The 15211-nt window shown below is 35.8% G+C and overlaps 1 protein-coding gene across 22 annotated transcripts in view; it reads right to left on the bottom strand.

The window, feature by feature from the left end:
* The window catches only part of ADGRL3 (adhesion G protein-coupled receptor L3), an 874612-nt gene that overhangs the window by 45370 nt on the left and 814031 nt on the right, over positions 1-15211 (bottom strand). For 13 of the 22 annotated variants that reach the window (XM_067736151.1, XM_067736157.1, XM_067736153.1 and 10 more), the window contains 2 exons: positions 3535-3561; positions 818-986 (listed from right to left, as the gene is read on the bottom strand). In XM_067736151.1, coding sequence (XP_067592252.1) covers positions 818-986; positions 3535-3561 — 196 coding nt within the window. The remainder of the gene's footprint in view (positions 1-817; positions 987-3534; positions 3562-15211) is intronic. The other 9 variants (XM_067736152.1, XM_067736156.1, XM_067736158.1 and 6 more) reach the window with 1 other exon arrangement.

Genomic DNA, 15211 nt, shown 5'->3' with positions numbered 1-15211 from the left:
AGTCACATAAGCCTTTAAGTAGAGGAGCTAGGATTCGGACCCAGTCTTGGCTCAGGGGTCTATATGGTCAAGAACTACAAAGACCACATTTATAATAGAGTTAAACAGTGTAAAATGAGAAAATCACTCTTGAGATTAAAAAAAAAATGCAATGTAAGTATTTAGTTGCTAAAATTAACTTTAAAAATGAATATTTTCGTCCTTATAGATGTGAAAAATCATAAAAATAGACCAATATAAAAATTAAATATTGTCTTCTAATCATCAAAATCATAGATTTTATAAAAGATGCTTTTAAAGACATACAGAGATCTTTACTAAGTTTCCACCATTCATTTAAAAAATAAATGTTTTTATCATGAAATGTTTAGATAATTATATTTTCTAGAATATATCAATACAAATTAGTTTAAAAAAAAACAAAAATATATATTTCCTATGCCATGCCATATATGTACATATATATACATATATCCCATGCCTCCATAACATCTTAGAAAATCTACTCCCTAATACACAAATTCCATGTGTCTGCCAGTAAAAATATTAAAGACTATAAGGTAAAATCTATAAGAATATAGTTTTTGTACATTGTCCAAATCAAAATATTTTGATTCTGTTTTTGCTGTCAAGCACATTTGCCAACTTTTATGCTTTCATTTTATGTCTGTTTTGTCTTTACTATTATAAAAATGAAATCAAATAAGTAATATATTTATTTCTTAGAGACAAACACATCAAGAATGATTTATGTTATGGGTACTTTGCTGTCATAGAATGTATGCTATTTATTCTTGAACAGAGAATTCTAGCTTACCTTCTTTTGTAGGACACAATGGAAAATGAATATAAACATTCCCTGTAGAGAATTGAAAATGGTGAAGAGATACGCCATGATGACTGTGCTTTCATTAATATACATGAGTCCAAAGGCCCAGGTCAATCCTAATAGGCAGAGAAGAGCTATTGCACCTATAACCCATGACCTGCAGAGAGAAGAGAAAATTAAGGGTTATCAAATAATTTGTCTTTAATTAACACAGTCATATTATATCAACAATACTGACACTGAAAAAAATGTTACAGTTTTATTGACAGAAAATGTAAGACAGGTGGTATAAGTACTTTAAGATTTTAATGAGAACTTACATGTTTTCAAGCTTGAGGAGATATACATGAATGAAAATGCTATAAACACAGAAATTCACTTATGCAAAAGCAGATTTGTACTATTAAATTATTCATGTATTTGCAGCACATACGCAAATGGTATGGAGATGTAATTATGGTGAATGGCAAGGGGGAAGAGTCTGTAAAGCTATGTTAGTCTCCACTGGTCTCATTGGTATGATAACATTTGTTTGATTGGACTCTTTCCATTAATCAAACACTTGTTTGATTGGACTCTTCATCTGATACACTTTTACCCCATTTTTCCAAATTTCCTCTTTTTCCATAAAAAATTTAGTGTTTACAGACAAGAACAGAAGGAACCAGTATATGGAAGATTGTATAAAATTTTAAACTTCTATTTGTCTGATTCTATAGTTAAGTAGAACAAGTGTGAGATACAGTAAATGGGAAAAAATAGTTCCCCTCTAGATCACCATCTACTCTTTCAGCCTTTGGATTGCTGTGTCTTGGGTTATGTTGGACTAGACTTTGGATATCGGGCAACTGGCAGCTTTGTTGAAAAGAAGCCCAATAGCTCAGGACACCTTCATGTCTTTGAAGTGTCTGCAAACTCACAGGAGAAAATGAAGCTGAGAATGGGATGGAGAGGGATGAACAAAGTAGTCCAGAATGGAAGACAAATTCTCACTCTCACTCCATTCCCTTAGTTCCCTCCAAGCTGCCATTCACAATAGTAATAAATGGGTGACAAAAGTCCATATATTTGTAGTTATGTATTATGTATTTACTATCAAAATAAAATGAATCTTTCCAATAGACGGGAATCCAATAATTGAAAATGGAGTCTTCTCAACTTCTCTCTAAGTATATAGAATAGGACCAAAACAGTCTAGATCTCTATACTCTTATGAGCCCACCTTTTCCTTTCCCAGTATACCTTCCTTAACATGGTAATCTAATATTTATTTTTAGCAGACTGCTATCTGCTACTTACATTGTCTAAGGAATAAATATGGGGATTGAAACTTTACAAAATGAAGGGGAAAAATCACATATGTTTACTGTAATCCGAAGCTGGGTTTAATAAATTTTTCAGAGAGAACTACGTCTTAAGAAAAATATGTTCCAAAGTAGTCAAATATTATTAAAGTCTTATTAAAATTAATCTCAAATATTTACCATTTTCCTTCTACAACCATCAGCCACTATATTTCAGATGTAAACATCCACTAAATTTAATGTGCTTAATTTAAAACTTTAATACTCTTGAATAAAGAATCCCTAAAGGAAGCTTGCCATTGTATGTGGCATGTTTGCTTACACAAATTAGAAAACATCTTAGATATTAATATCTTATTTTACAAGCAGATTCAGAAGTATGGGAACTTTCAAAGTAAAGCTCTTATTTGTTTACAGGTATTGGAATAAGGAAAAATGGGAAGAGTCGCCATTAAGTCAAAATTGCTATTTAGATTTAGAAATAAAATGATAGGATAAAATACTCAAGCCAGCTATTATCCACTAGAAAACACATGATGGGCCCAAGTGTTAATGATATAAAAGAGTGATGAGCCCAACTTCAAAAGAAAAAAATAAGCAAGAGCATGAAGAAGTAAGTGAAATGGTATTGGAGAAAATGAAAACAAAGGACTCTTCACCAGAAGAACAAACTGAAAGTCTACAGCAAGGTCACCCAAAGGTTGCCAATCTTAATTACAGGACATGTTATTTTAAAATGTACAAAGGAAAAAAAGCCCAAATATTAGCATTTGTGTTTATGCTTATAGATTAGTACAGACTTGTAGCTTTGTTTTAGAAATTTAAAAGATACGTTCATAAACAATTGGATCAACAATCAAGTGACATATTGAATTTGAAAGAGACAATTTTGCATATGTAAAGTTTAATTTTTGAAGGAGATATTTTCCCCTTTTGGATATTTAACCTAAAAATTCATTAGTTTCATTTGCAGTTGGGTAGTTTCATACCCCTGAGATCATTTGAAGATATAACACTAAATCACGAAATAATTTTAGATGAATGATGTCCAAACAAACAACAGAAATGAGGACATATGCAACACAGAGGAGCACACCGAAATGAAAGGAGAAATCTATTAAAAGCAAAACAAGTCTGTACCACATGAAATTGCTATTACTGTGGCACTAAATTCAGGTGATAACCAATTAAAAGAGGTGAAGCAGAATTTTTCCGGCAATACACCTGCAGCATATTTATTCTGCATAGAAGTTGTATGCCTGATTATTTTCCTGCACAGTTTGCTCTTCTGCCTCAATGTGAATGACAGAAGCTCTAATGATTTTTCAGTACTGATCTGACAGCTGGTTCATGGGACCACACTGATAAATGGAATTTATCAGCCATTCAGGTCATTCTTACTTGATGAAGGGTCTGTTATCCTCATAGCTAAAGAATGCATAGACATAAAGACAAGAACACCAACATTAGCATTTTATGACAAAGAATTTCATATGAAAAATATTCTCCTGGTCCCCAAAAAGGCCTCTGTCCCCCACCTCCCTAAAAGGCATCATAAACTTCCCTTTATATCTAAAAGGTAAATGCTAAAATGACCATGAGAACTTAAATAACGAGGAATAAAATCAATTTTACAATACTGCAATATCCCTTATGAGACTAAAAAAATCCATTTTTTCATCATATGCTCATATTACTTGTGACTTGACAGAGACATTTATTTCTAAGAGATCACATTTCTCTAGAGAATGAGAAATCTTATGAGCAATCTGGAAAAGGCTTGGGGGCATACTTAAAATGACAGATTTCATGTCACCTAAAGGTCTTCTTATTGTATAATATTAGTAGGTAAGATTACTTAATTATGGACAGTGCACTTCTGAGTAATGTTAACTTGCAGATGATTGACCTGAGTTAAATCTGAACATTATAGCTCTTTAAAAATAATCAACCCAACTACTTTAAAATTCTTTCTGATAGTGCACTGAGAAAAAATTTTGAATAATCTTTTGTAGTAATACGAGCAAACAGATGGCACCTGTTCATTATCACTTATATATACTAATCTATTTAGTATCATCCTGATAAAATGAGATCCAAGCACCAAATTAGTAAAGACTAGTTAGGGGATATTTTGGATATTTTTTTACAAACATAGTTGCTACTCAGTGAATTGTGATAGGACAGAAAAGAAACAGAAAACTGTGTCCTCTTTTCTCTTACCTCTTGCAAGAGGCAATAGTTTCTGATATTATGCATATACAAGTAAAGCTCTTAGAAAGGCTCCAACTGTGATGCATTTTGAACAAAGAGAACCACTGATAAAAAAAACCTTACTCTCCAGGGTGATGAAAGGGTAAAGAATACAGTGAGAGCCTGGGCTTTGAAGCCAGTTTGCCTGAGGTTTACATCCTAACTTAATTCACTTACTAGCTATTTGATCTTAGGCAAAGATTAATTAGCCTGTGGTTGTGTCATTTTATACATCTATAAAATGGTGGTAATTTTCTTGTGATAATGAAATGATATACTGTGTATCGAGTGCTCAGAACAGTGTCTGACATATTGTGTTTGATAAATATCACATAGTTATTATTAGACTATTTTCACAATGAAAATACAGAATTTCTTTCCCAAAGAATAAAACACCAAATAATAAGGGAGAGGACTGGCAGCGTGAACACAGCCTGAAGGGGTTAGTGCACCACGGCTAGCTGGGAGGGAGTCCGGGAAAAAGTCTGGACCTGCCGAAGAGGCAAGAGACTTTTTCTTCCCTCTTTGTTTCCTGCTGCGCGAGGAGAGGGGATTAAGAGCGCTGTTTAAAGGAGTTCCAGAGGTGGGCGCGAGCCGCGGCTAACAGCGCAGACCGCAGAGACAGGCATGAGATGCTAAGGCTGCTGCTGCCGCCACCAAGAAGCCTGTGTGAGAGCACAGGTCACAATCCACACCTCCCTTCCGGGGAGCGTGTGCAACCCGCCACTGCCAGGGTCCCAGGACCCAGGGACAACTTCCTCGGGAGAACGCACGGCGCGCACGTGCAACGTCACGCCGGCCTCTGCCGCCGCAGACTAGCCCCACACTCCATACCTCTCCCTCCCCTCGGCCTGAGTGAGCCAAAGACCCCGAATCAGTGGCTCATTTAACCTCGTCCTGTCTGAGCAAAGAACAGACGCCCTCCGGTGACCTACACGCAGAGGCGGGGCCAAATCCAAAGCTGAACCCCGGGAGCTGTGCGAACAAAGAAGAGAAAGGGAGATCTCTCCCAGCAGCCACAGGAACAGCGGATTAAATCTCCACCATCAACTTGATGTCCCCTGCATCTGTGGAATACCTGAATAGACAACGAATCATCCCAAATTCAGGATGTGGACTTTGAGAGCAAGATTTATTATTTTTTCCCCTTTTCCTCTTTTTGTGAGTGTGTATGTGTATGCTTTTGTGTGAGATTTTGTCTGTATAGCTTCGCTTTCACCATTTGTCCTAGGGTACCATCCGTCTGGTTTTTTGTTGTTTCTTTTTCACTTGTTAAAAATATTGTTTTCTTAATAATTTTTTATTTTAATTATTTTATTTTACCTTACTTTATTTTATTTTCTTTTATCTTCTTTCTTTCTTTCTTTTTCTTTCCCTCCCTCCCTCCCTTTCTTTCTTCCTTTCTTTCTACTTTTTCTCCCTTTTATTCTGAGCCATGTGGATGAAAGGCTCTTGGTGCTGCAGCCAGGAGTCAGTGCTGTGCCTCTGAGGTGGGAGAGCCAACTTCAGGACACTGGTCCACAACAGACCTCCCAGCTCCACGTAATATCAAACAGTGAAAATCTCCCAGAGATCTCCATCTCAACACCAACACCCAGCTTCACTCAACGACCAGCAAGCTACAGTACTGGACACCCTATACCAAACAACTAGCAAGACAGGAACACAGCCCCATCCATTAGCAGAGAGGCTGCCTAAAATCATAATAAGTCCACAGACACCCCAAAACACACCACAAGATGTGGACCTGCCCAGCAGAAAGACAAGATCCAGCTTCATCCACCAGAACACATGCACTAGTACCTCCACGAGGAAGCCTGCACAACCCACTGAACCAACTTTAGCCACTGGGGACAGACACCAAAAACAAGGGGAACTACGAACCTGCAGCCTGCAAAAAGGAGACCCCAAACACAGTAAGATAAGCAAAATGAGAAGACACAGACACACAGCAGATGAAACAGCAAGATAAAAACCCACCAGACCAAACAAATGAAGAGGAAATAGGCAGTCTACCTGGAAAAGAATTCAGAATAATGATAGTAAAGATGATCCAAAATCTTGGAAATAGAATAGATAAAATGCAAGAAACATTTAACAAGGACCTAGAAGAACGAAAGATGAAACAAGCAACGATGAACAACAGAATAAATGAAATTAAAAATACTCTAGAAGGGATCAATAGCAGAATAACTGAGGCAGAAGAACGGATAAGTGACCTGGAAGATACAATAGTGGAAATAACTACTGCAGAGCAGAATAAAGAAAAAAGAATGAAAAGAACTGAGGACAGTCTCAGAGACCTCTGGGACAACATTAAACACACCAACATTCGAATTATAGGGGTTCCAGAAGAAGAGAAAAAGAAAGGGACTGAGAAAATATTTGAAGAGATTATAGTTGAAAACTTCCCTAATATTGGGAAAGGAAATAGTTAATCAAGTCCAGGAAGCACAGAGAGTCCCATACAGGATAAATCCAAGGAGAAATATGCCAGACACATATTAATCAAACTGTCAAAAATTAAATACAAAGAAAACATATTAAAAGCAGCAAGGGAAAAACAACAAATAACACACAAGGGAATCCCCATAAGGTTAACAGCTGAACTTTCAGCAGAAACTCTGCAAGCCAGAAGGGACTGGCAGGACATACTTAAAGTGATGAAGGAGAAAAACCTGCAACCAAGATTACTCTACCCAGCAAGGATCTCATTCAGATTTGATGGAGAAATTAAAACCTTCACAGACAAGCAAAAGCGGAGAGAGTTCAGCACCACCAAACCAGCTTTACAACAAATGCTAAAGGATCTTCTCTAGGCAAGAAACACAAGAAAAGGAAAAGACCTATAATAAAAAACCCAAAACAATTAAGAAAATGGGAATAGGAAACATACATATAGATAATTACCTTAAATGTAAATGGATTAAATGCTCCCACCAAAAGACACAGACTGGCTGAATGGATACAAAAACAAGACCCATATATATGCTGTCTACAAGAGACCCACTTCAGACCTAGAGACACATACAGACTGAAAGTGAGGGGATGGAAAAAGATATTCCATGCAAATGGAAACCAAAAGAAAGCTGGAGTAGCAATTCTCATATCAGACAAAATAGACTTTAAAATAAAGACTATTAGAAGACACAAAGAAGGACACTACATAATGATCAAGGGATTGATCCAAGAAGATGTAACAATTGTAAATATTTATGCACCCAACATAGGAGCACCTCAATACATAAGGCAAATACTAACAGCCATAAAAGGGGATATCGACAGTAACATATTCATAGTAGGGGATGTTAACACCCCACTTTCACCAATGGACAGATCATCCAAAATGAAAATAAATAAGGAAACACATGCTTTAAATGAAACATTAAACAAGATGGATTTAATTGATATTTATAGGACATTCCATCTAAAAACAACAGAATACACATTTTTCTCAAGTGCTCATGGAATATTCTCCAGAATAGATCATATCTTGGGTCACAAATGAAGCCTTGGTAAATTTAGAAAAATTGAAATTGCATCAGGTATCTTTTCTGACCACAACACTATGAGACTAGATATCAATTACAGGAAAAGATCTGCAAAAAATACAAACACGTGGAGGCTAAACAATACACTACTTAATAACAAAGTGATCACTGAAGAAATCAAAGAGGGAATAAAAAAATACCTAGAAACAAATGACAATGGAGACTGTATAGCTTTCTCTGTATAGCTTTGTCTGTATACAGCAAAAGCAGTTCTAAGAGGGAAGTTTAGAGCAATACAATCCTACCTTAAGAAACAGGAAACGTCTCGAATAAACAACCTAACCTTGCACCTAAAGCAAATAGAGAAAGAAGAACAAAAAAACGCCAGAGTTACCAGAAGAAAAGAAATCATAAAGATCAGATCAGAAATAAATGAAAAAGAAATGAAGGAAATGATAGCAAAGATCAATACAACTAAAATCTGGTTCTTTGAGAAGATAAACAAAATTGATAAACCATTAGCCAGACTCATCAACAAAAAAAGGGAGAAGACTCAAATCAATAGAATTAGAAATGAAAAAGGAGAAGTAACAACTGACACTGCAGAAATACAAGAGATCATGAGAGATTACTGCAAGCAACTCTATGCCAATAAAATGGACAATCTGGAAGAAATGGACAAATTCTTAGAAATGCACAACCTGCCAAGACTGAATCAGGAAGAAATAGAAAATATGAACAGACCAATCACAAGCACTGAAATTGAAACTGTGATTAAAAATCTTCCAACAAACAAAAACCCAGGACCAGATGGCTTCACAGGTGAATTCTATCAAACATTTAGAGAAGAGCTAACACCTGTCCTTCTCAAACTCCTCCAAAATATAGCAGAGGGAGGAACACTCCCAAACTCATTCTACGAGGCCACCATCACCCTGATATCAAAACCAGACAAGGATGTCACAAGGAAAGAAAACTACAGGCCAATATCACTGATGAACATAGATGCAAAAATTCCTCAACAAAATACTAGCAAACAGAATCCAACAGCACATTAAGAGGATCACACACCGTGGTCAAGTGGGGTTTATTTCAGGAATGCAAGGATTCTTCAATATATGCAAACCAATCAATGTGATACACCATATTAACAAATTGAACGAGAAAAACCATATGATCATCTCAATAGATACAGAGAAAGCTTTCGACAAAATTCAACACCCATTTATGATAAAAACCCTGCAGAAAGTAGGCATAGAGGGAACTTTCCTCAACATAATAAAGGCCATATATGACAAAGCCACAGCCAACATCGGCCTCAATGGTGAAAAACTGAAATCATTTCCACAAGTTCAGGAACAAGACAAGGTTGCCCACCCTTACCACTCTTATTCAACATAGTTTTGGAAGTTTTAGCCACAGCAATCAGAGAAGAAAAGGAAATAAAAGGAATCCAAATCGGAAAAGAAGAAGTAAAGCTGTCACTGTTTGCAGATGACATGATACTATACATAGAGAATCCTATAGAGGCTACCAGAAAACTACTAGAGCTAATCAATGAATTTGGTAAAGTAGCAGGATACAAAATTAATGCACAGAAATCTCTGGCATTCCTATACACTAAAGATGAAAAATCTGGGAGTGAAATTAAGAAAACACTCCCATTTACCACTGCAACAAAAAGAATAAAATATCTAGCAATTAACCTACCTAAGGAGACAAAAGACCTGTATGCAGAAAATTATAAGACACTGATGAAAGAAATTAAAGATGGAGAGATATAGCATGTTCTTGGATTGGAAGAATCAACATTGTGAAAATGACTCTACTACCCAAAGCAATCTGCAGATTCAATGCAATCCCTGTCAAACTACCACTGGCATTTTTCACAGAACTAGAACAAAAAATTTCACAATGTCTATGGAAAGACAAAAGAGCCCGAATAGCAAAAGCAATCTTGAGAAAGAAAAACGGAGCTGGAGGAATCAGGCTCCCTGACTTCAGACTATACTACAAAGCTACAGTAATCAAGACAGTATGGTACTGGCATAGAAACAGAAAGATAGATCAATGGAACAGGATAGAAATACCAGAGATAAACCCATGCACATATGGTCACCTTATCTTTGACAAAGGAGGCAGGAATGTAGAGTGGAGAAAGGACAGCCTCTTCAATAAGTGGTGCTGGGAAAACTGGACAGGTACATGTAAAAGTATGAGATTAGAACACTCCCTAACACCATACACAAAAATAAGCTCAAAATGGATTAAAGACCTAAATGTAAGGCCAGAAACTATCAAATTCTTAGAGGAAAACATAGGCAGAACACTCTATGACATAAATCACAGCAAGATCCTTTTGACCCACCTCCTAGAGAAATGGAAATAAAAACAAAAATAAACAAATGGGACCTAATGAAACTTCAAAGCTTTTGCACAGCAAAGGAAACCATAAACAAGAGCAAAAGACAACCCTCAGAATGGGAGAAAATATTTGCAAATGAAGCAACTGACAAAGGATTAATCTCCAAAATTTACAAGCAGCTCATGCAGCTCAATAACAAAAAACAAACAACCCAATCCAAAAATGGGCAGAAGACCAAAATAGACATTTCTCCAAAGAAGATATACAGACTGCCAACAAACACATGAAAGAATGCTCAACATCATTAATCATTAGAGAAATGCAAATCAAAACTACAACGAGATATCATCTCACACCAGTCAGAATGGCCATCACCAAAAAATCTAGAAACAATAAATGCTGGAGAGGGTGTGGAAAAACGGGAACACTCTTGCACTGCTGGTGGGAATGTGAATTGGTACAGCCACTATGGAGAACAGTATGGAGGTTCCTTAGAAAACTACAAATAGAACTACTATATGACCCAGCAATCCCAGTACTGGGCACATACCCTGAGAAAACTATAATTCAAAAAGAGTCATGTACTAAAATGTTCATTGCAGCTATATTTACAATAGCCAGGAGATGGAAACAACCTAAGTGTCCATCATCCGATGAATGGATAAAGAAGATGTGGTACATATATACAATGGAATATTACTCAGCCATAAAAAGAAACGAAATTAAGTTATTTGTAATGAGGTGGATGGACCTAGAGTCTGTCATACAGAGTGAAGTCAGTCAGAAAGAGAAAGACAAATACCGTATGCTAACACATATATATGGAATTTAAGAAAAAAAAATGTCATGAAGAACCTAGGAGTAAGACAGGAATAAAGACACAGACCTACTAGAGAATGAACTTGAGGATATGGGGAGGGGGAAGGGTAAGCTGTGACAAAGTGAGAGAGTGGCATGGAGATATATACACTACCAAATGTAAAGTAGATAGCTAGTGGGAAGCAGCCGCATAGCACAGGGAGATCAGCTCGGTGCTTTGTGACCACCTAGAGGGGTGGGATAGGGAGGGTGGGAGGGAGGGAGACGCAAGAGGGAAGAGATATGGGAACATATGTATATGTATAACTGATTCACTTTGTTATAAAGCAGAAACTAACACACCATTGTAAAGCAATTATACTCCAGTAAAGATGTAAAAAAAAAAAAAAAAAACACCAAAAAATAAATGTTGGATAGTTAAATTCATTTGAGGATGTTTCAGGAGTAATATTATGCTGTAAAATAGATGTGGTAGAAATAAGTTTGTAGATGGAGCAGGGAGTGACTAACCATGATGTCTGATATGGAGTTACTGGCCACATGCGCTTGTTTAAATTTAAATTCATTAAAATGAGATAAAGTTTAAAATTCAGTTCCTTAATCACACTAGTTACGTTACAAGTACTTAAAAGCTTCAGTAGCTGCCATATTGGACAGTGTAGTTCTAGAACATTTCTGTCTTCATAGAAAGTTCAATTGGGCAGTGCCAGACTAGAGAGAGTTTTAAGCCAGGAAATGAAATTCCAAGAGAAATTTAAATAAAGCCATGGGTATGTGAAAAGATAAAGAGAGAAGAATTTCTAAGCATTGATCATATTTAACAGCTGTAAACTGTGCCAAAAAAGAAAATCCTGTACTTCTGCTAACATTGAAAAGTTACAGAACTTAATAACATGATATTTATTCCATTATATGCATTCCCATTGCATCAATATGTTCCATCTGTGATGCCAAGTTCATGATTGGAATGACTGTAACTTAATCTGTATAGTACAATGTTAAGTAAAGAAAGTTTCAGACATTAGCATGTAGGAAAACATGCAAAAATACTCTACAAAATTTTATTAAGCTATCCAAATGTTTCAAAAAATAAAATATAGAACTTGCACTGTAATTGCTGGAGTGAGATGTTTGCCTTTAATGAGAACCACTAAAGAGAGATATCAGGGTGCAATTCAGCAGTTTTGTTGGTAATTGTGGGGATCAGCCGCTTGCTCTAGTCAATAACAAAGATAGCAATTCCAGCTTTACTTAGAGTTAGCTATAGCTATGTGTTTAAGTAGTGTCCACAGGAATGTGAACAGAAGTGAACTGTGACATTTCTGGGTCTTGCCAATTAAAGGATTGGAATTGGCCTTCCTTTGACCATTTTTTTTCCTTCTCTTTTGCTAGGAGAAAGTGACAGACCTAGAAAGAAAGCTGTTTATTGATGTGGAGCCACTGTATTAGATTTAGACCACTTATTCTAGACCCATATAAGTTTAAGCAACTATAATTTAGAGTAATTTTTATAGTGTCTTAGCCTATGCAATAATTGCTAAAGCATTTAATTTGTATGTTTTAGCTATAAGAATCCCTAGTTCATATTCAGTATAGAAATTCATGCTAATGGCAAAGAACTATTCATTAATTTTACTTCCAGGATGACATTAATAATATACAATGGTTCAAAATCTAAAGATCACTAAAGATTATCTATAATATTTCAGTGCCTTCCATCATTTTGTCAGATATTCTATTGGCTTAGAGTATCTAGTTTTAGAATGTCTCTCCATCAAATCTAAATTAAATTGATGATAATGTTGCCACCAGTTATGGTGCTAAAGTGTATGCTATAGATTCATTTTTTTTATTCTAAAAAACATATCTATGTAACTAGTTTCTAAAGCTGAATAATTTTCATTTTGATTTACCAATGAAAGTCCATTGAAACAAAACTTCATTCCAAGGTGTAGGACTGAAACAATTTTACTGCAATTATTTTAAGGTTTTATGAAAATATGGACACAAAGGCTTAAGATGTTCTTGGAAGACATTAATAGGAACTTACAGATTATCTTAGAATTTATAAATGGTGACACTGAAAATGAGGTAAAACATATTGTACAAACAATTTTCAAGGCACAGTAAGAAAAAAAAGACCCTCCTTTCTTTAGCATATCCACTTTTTTTTTTTTTTTTTGCAGTACGTGGGCCTCTCACTGTTGTGGCCTCTCCCGTTGCAGAGCACAGGCTCTGGACACGCAGGCTCAGCGGCCATGGCTCACGGGCCCAGCCGCTCCACGGCATGTGGGATCCTCCCGGACCGGGGCACGAACCCGCGTCCCCTGCATCGGCAGGCGGACTCTCAGCCACCGCGCCACCAGGGAAGCCCCCCACTTTTCTTTTATCAGACATTTTATCATTTTATTCTTACATCTAAATTTGAAAGCTTTATTTAAACATTAATGTCATAAAATTATCTTTAAAAGTGATCATTAGAATCAAGATCAGAATTGTTAGGGGCCTCTGCATAGATTGATAATAATTATGCATATGCTTATATATTCTACAATTCCAAAGAACTTTATAATCTAGCCCCATAGAAGCTTAGCAAAAAATATATCTTCAAGAGGACAGATTTCTTAATGAAAATATTAATTATAAATAAATTAATGCTATGATATAAAGACTCATAATATAGTATATCAGTATAGACAGATGATAAATGGGCAGAAACAATATGAATGAATCACATTAGTTATAGGATATTCTTTCTCTGACCTTAACAGTTCAAAGTATAATGTTTTTTGACAAAAGTTTTGAAGGAAATATTACATAAAATTCAAGATATAAAGAACATTAATTTAAAAAATAGTTTTAAACTTTCCCTTTTATTATATAAAATAGTACAGAATTGTTTAAAATAGTGGCATGGGTAAGGTTTGGTGTGAAGAAAGATGGAGTCATGAGAGCCATATTTGAGAATTTAATCCCCAAGCCAAAAGATCTGGTCATTGACAAATCACAACAGGTAAAGGAAAATGAATGCCTTTAGGCAGAATTGTTGATCTCATCAACTTCAAGACTAATACATTCTGGGATCCTCTGGAATTGTCGAATTAGCTAATTGCTGTTGGTGAGTGAACTGTATATTTAACAGTGAGAAAGAGTGCAATCATGATGTATATATACATTCTGGTTAGTGCTCCAGTATTTCCAGGTTCAGTATGCAGCTGAATTAACCTTCCCTGATATAAAACTAATTATATCAAACGAATAAAGATTTTTCCCTTGGATTTGGTTTGGGTTACTGTAGGAATGATAAAGGTAATATGAGTACGTTTCTCAAAATGAAAGTATTCTTCACTTTTCATTGAAAAAAAAAAGTAATAAGTACTTATGTATCTGTATGTTGAGTGGGCTTTCCCAGTTGCCCCTCATCGATAATGAGGCTCTCAAACTGAGGATAAAAAGGATTCAGTTACCCATATTCTAGCAACCCAAGCTAACAGACTTCATTTACAAGTGATCTATGAGACACTGCTTTGTCATACTACCAAATCCAGGGGTCCCCAGTCTTTATTTAGTTAGTTTTAATTAATTTTTATTGGAGTATATTTGCTTTACAATGTTGTGTTAGTTTCTACTGTACAGCAAAATGAATCAGCTATACATATACATAATCTCCTCTTTTTTGGATTTTCTTCCCATTTAGGTCCCCACAGTGCATTAAGTAGAGATCCCTGTGCTATACAGTATGTTCTCATTAGTTATGTATTTGATACATAGTATCAATAGTGTATATGTGTCCCCAATCTTTAAAACTGGAAGCGTAAAGACATGGCCTTTTAAGATTGCAATGTTCATAGAATACATAAAATAGTGCAAAGAGGAAGGAAGAAAACACCTTTACTTATACGAATCCCCCAGCCACAAATCTTAACAGGCAATGAAGGAAGTATGTTTTAAATGGGATGTGATTTAAGTATTAAATTGGTTTAAATTTAATAACCAGAATGGACTGGCAAAGCATCAAGATCTGTCTAAGGTGGCGTTAAGATATCTGTTACCAGGTTGGTTAAGGGATATTTGAGATAGCATAGTTGGAAGAGTAGTGATCAGAGAAAAATCTAAACATATCAATGTTTATACCTCACTGTATTGAAAA

This window comes from Pseudorca crassidens, chromosome 4 (assembly GCF_039906515.1).
Source record: "Pseudorca crassidens isolate mPseCra1 chromosome 4, mPseCra1.hap1, whole genome shotgun sequence".
Classification (NCBI taxonomy): domain Eukaryota; kingdom Metazoa; phylum Chordata; class Mammalia; order Artiodactyla; family Delphinidae; genus Pseudorca; species Pseudorca crassidens.
Note: the sequence above shows the minus strand (reverse complement) of the source record. Positions and strands in the feature narration are given on the sequence as shown.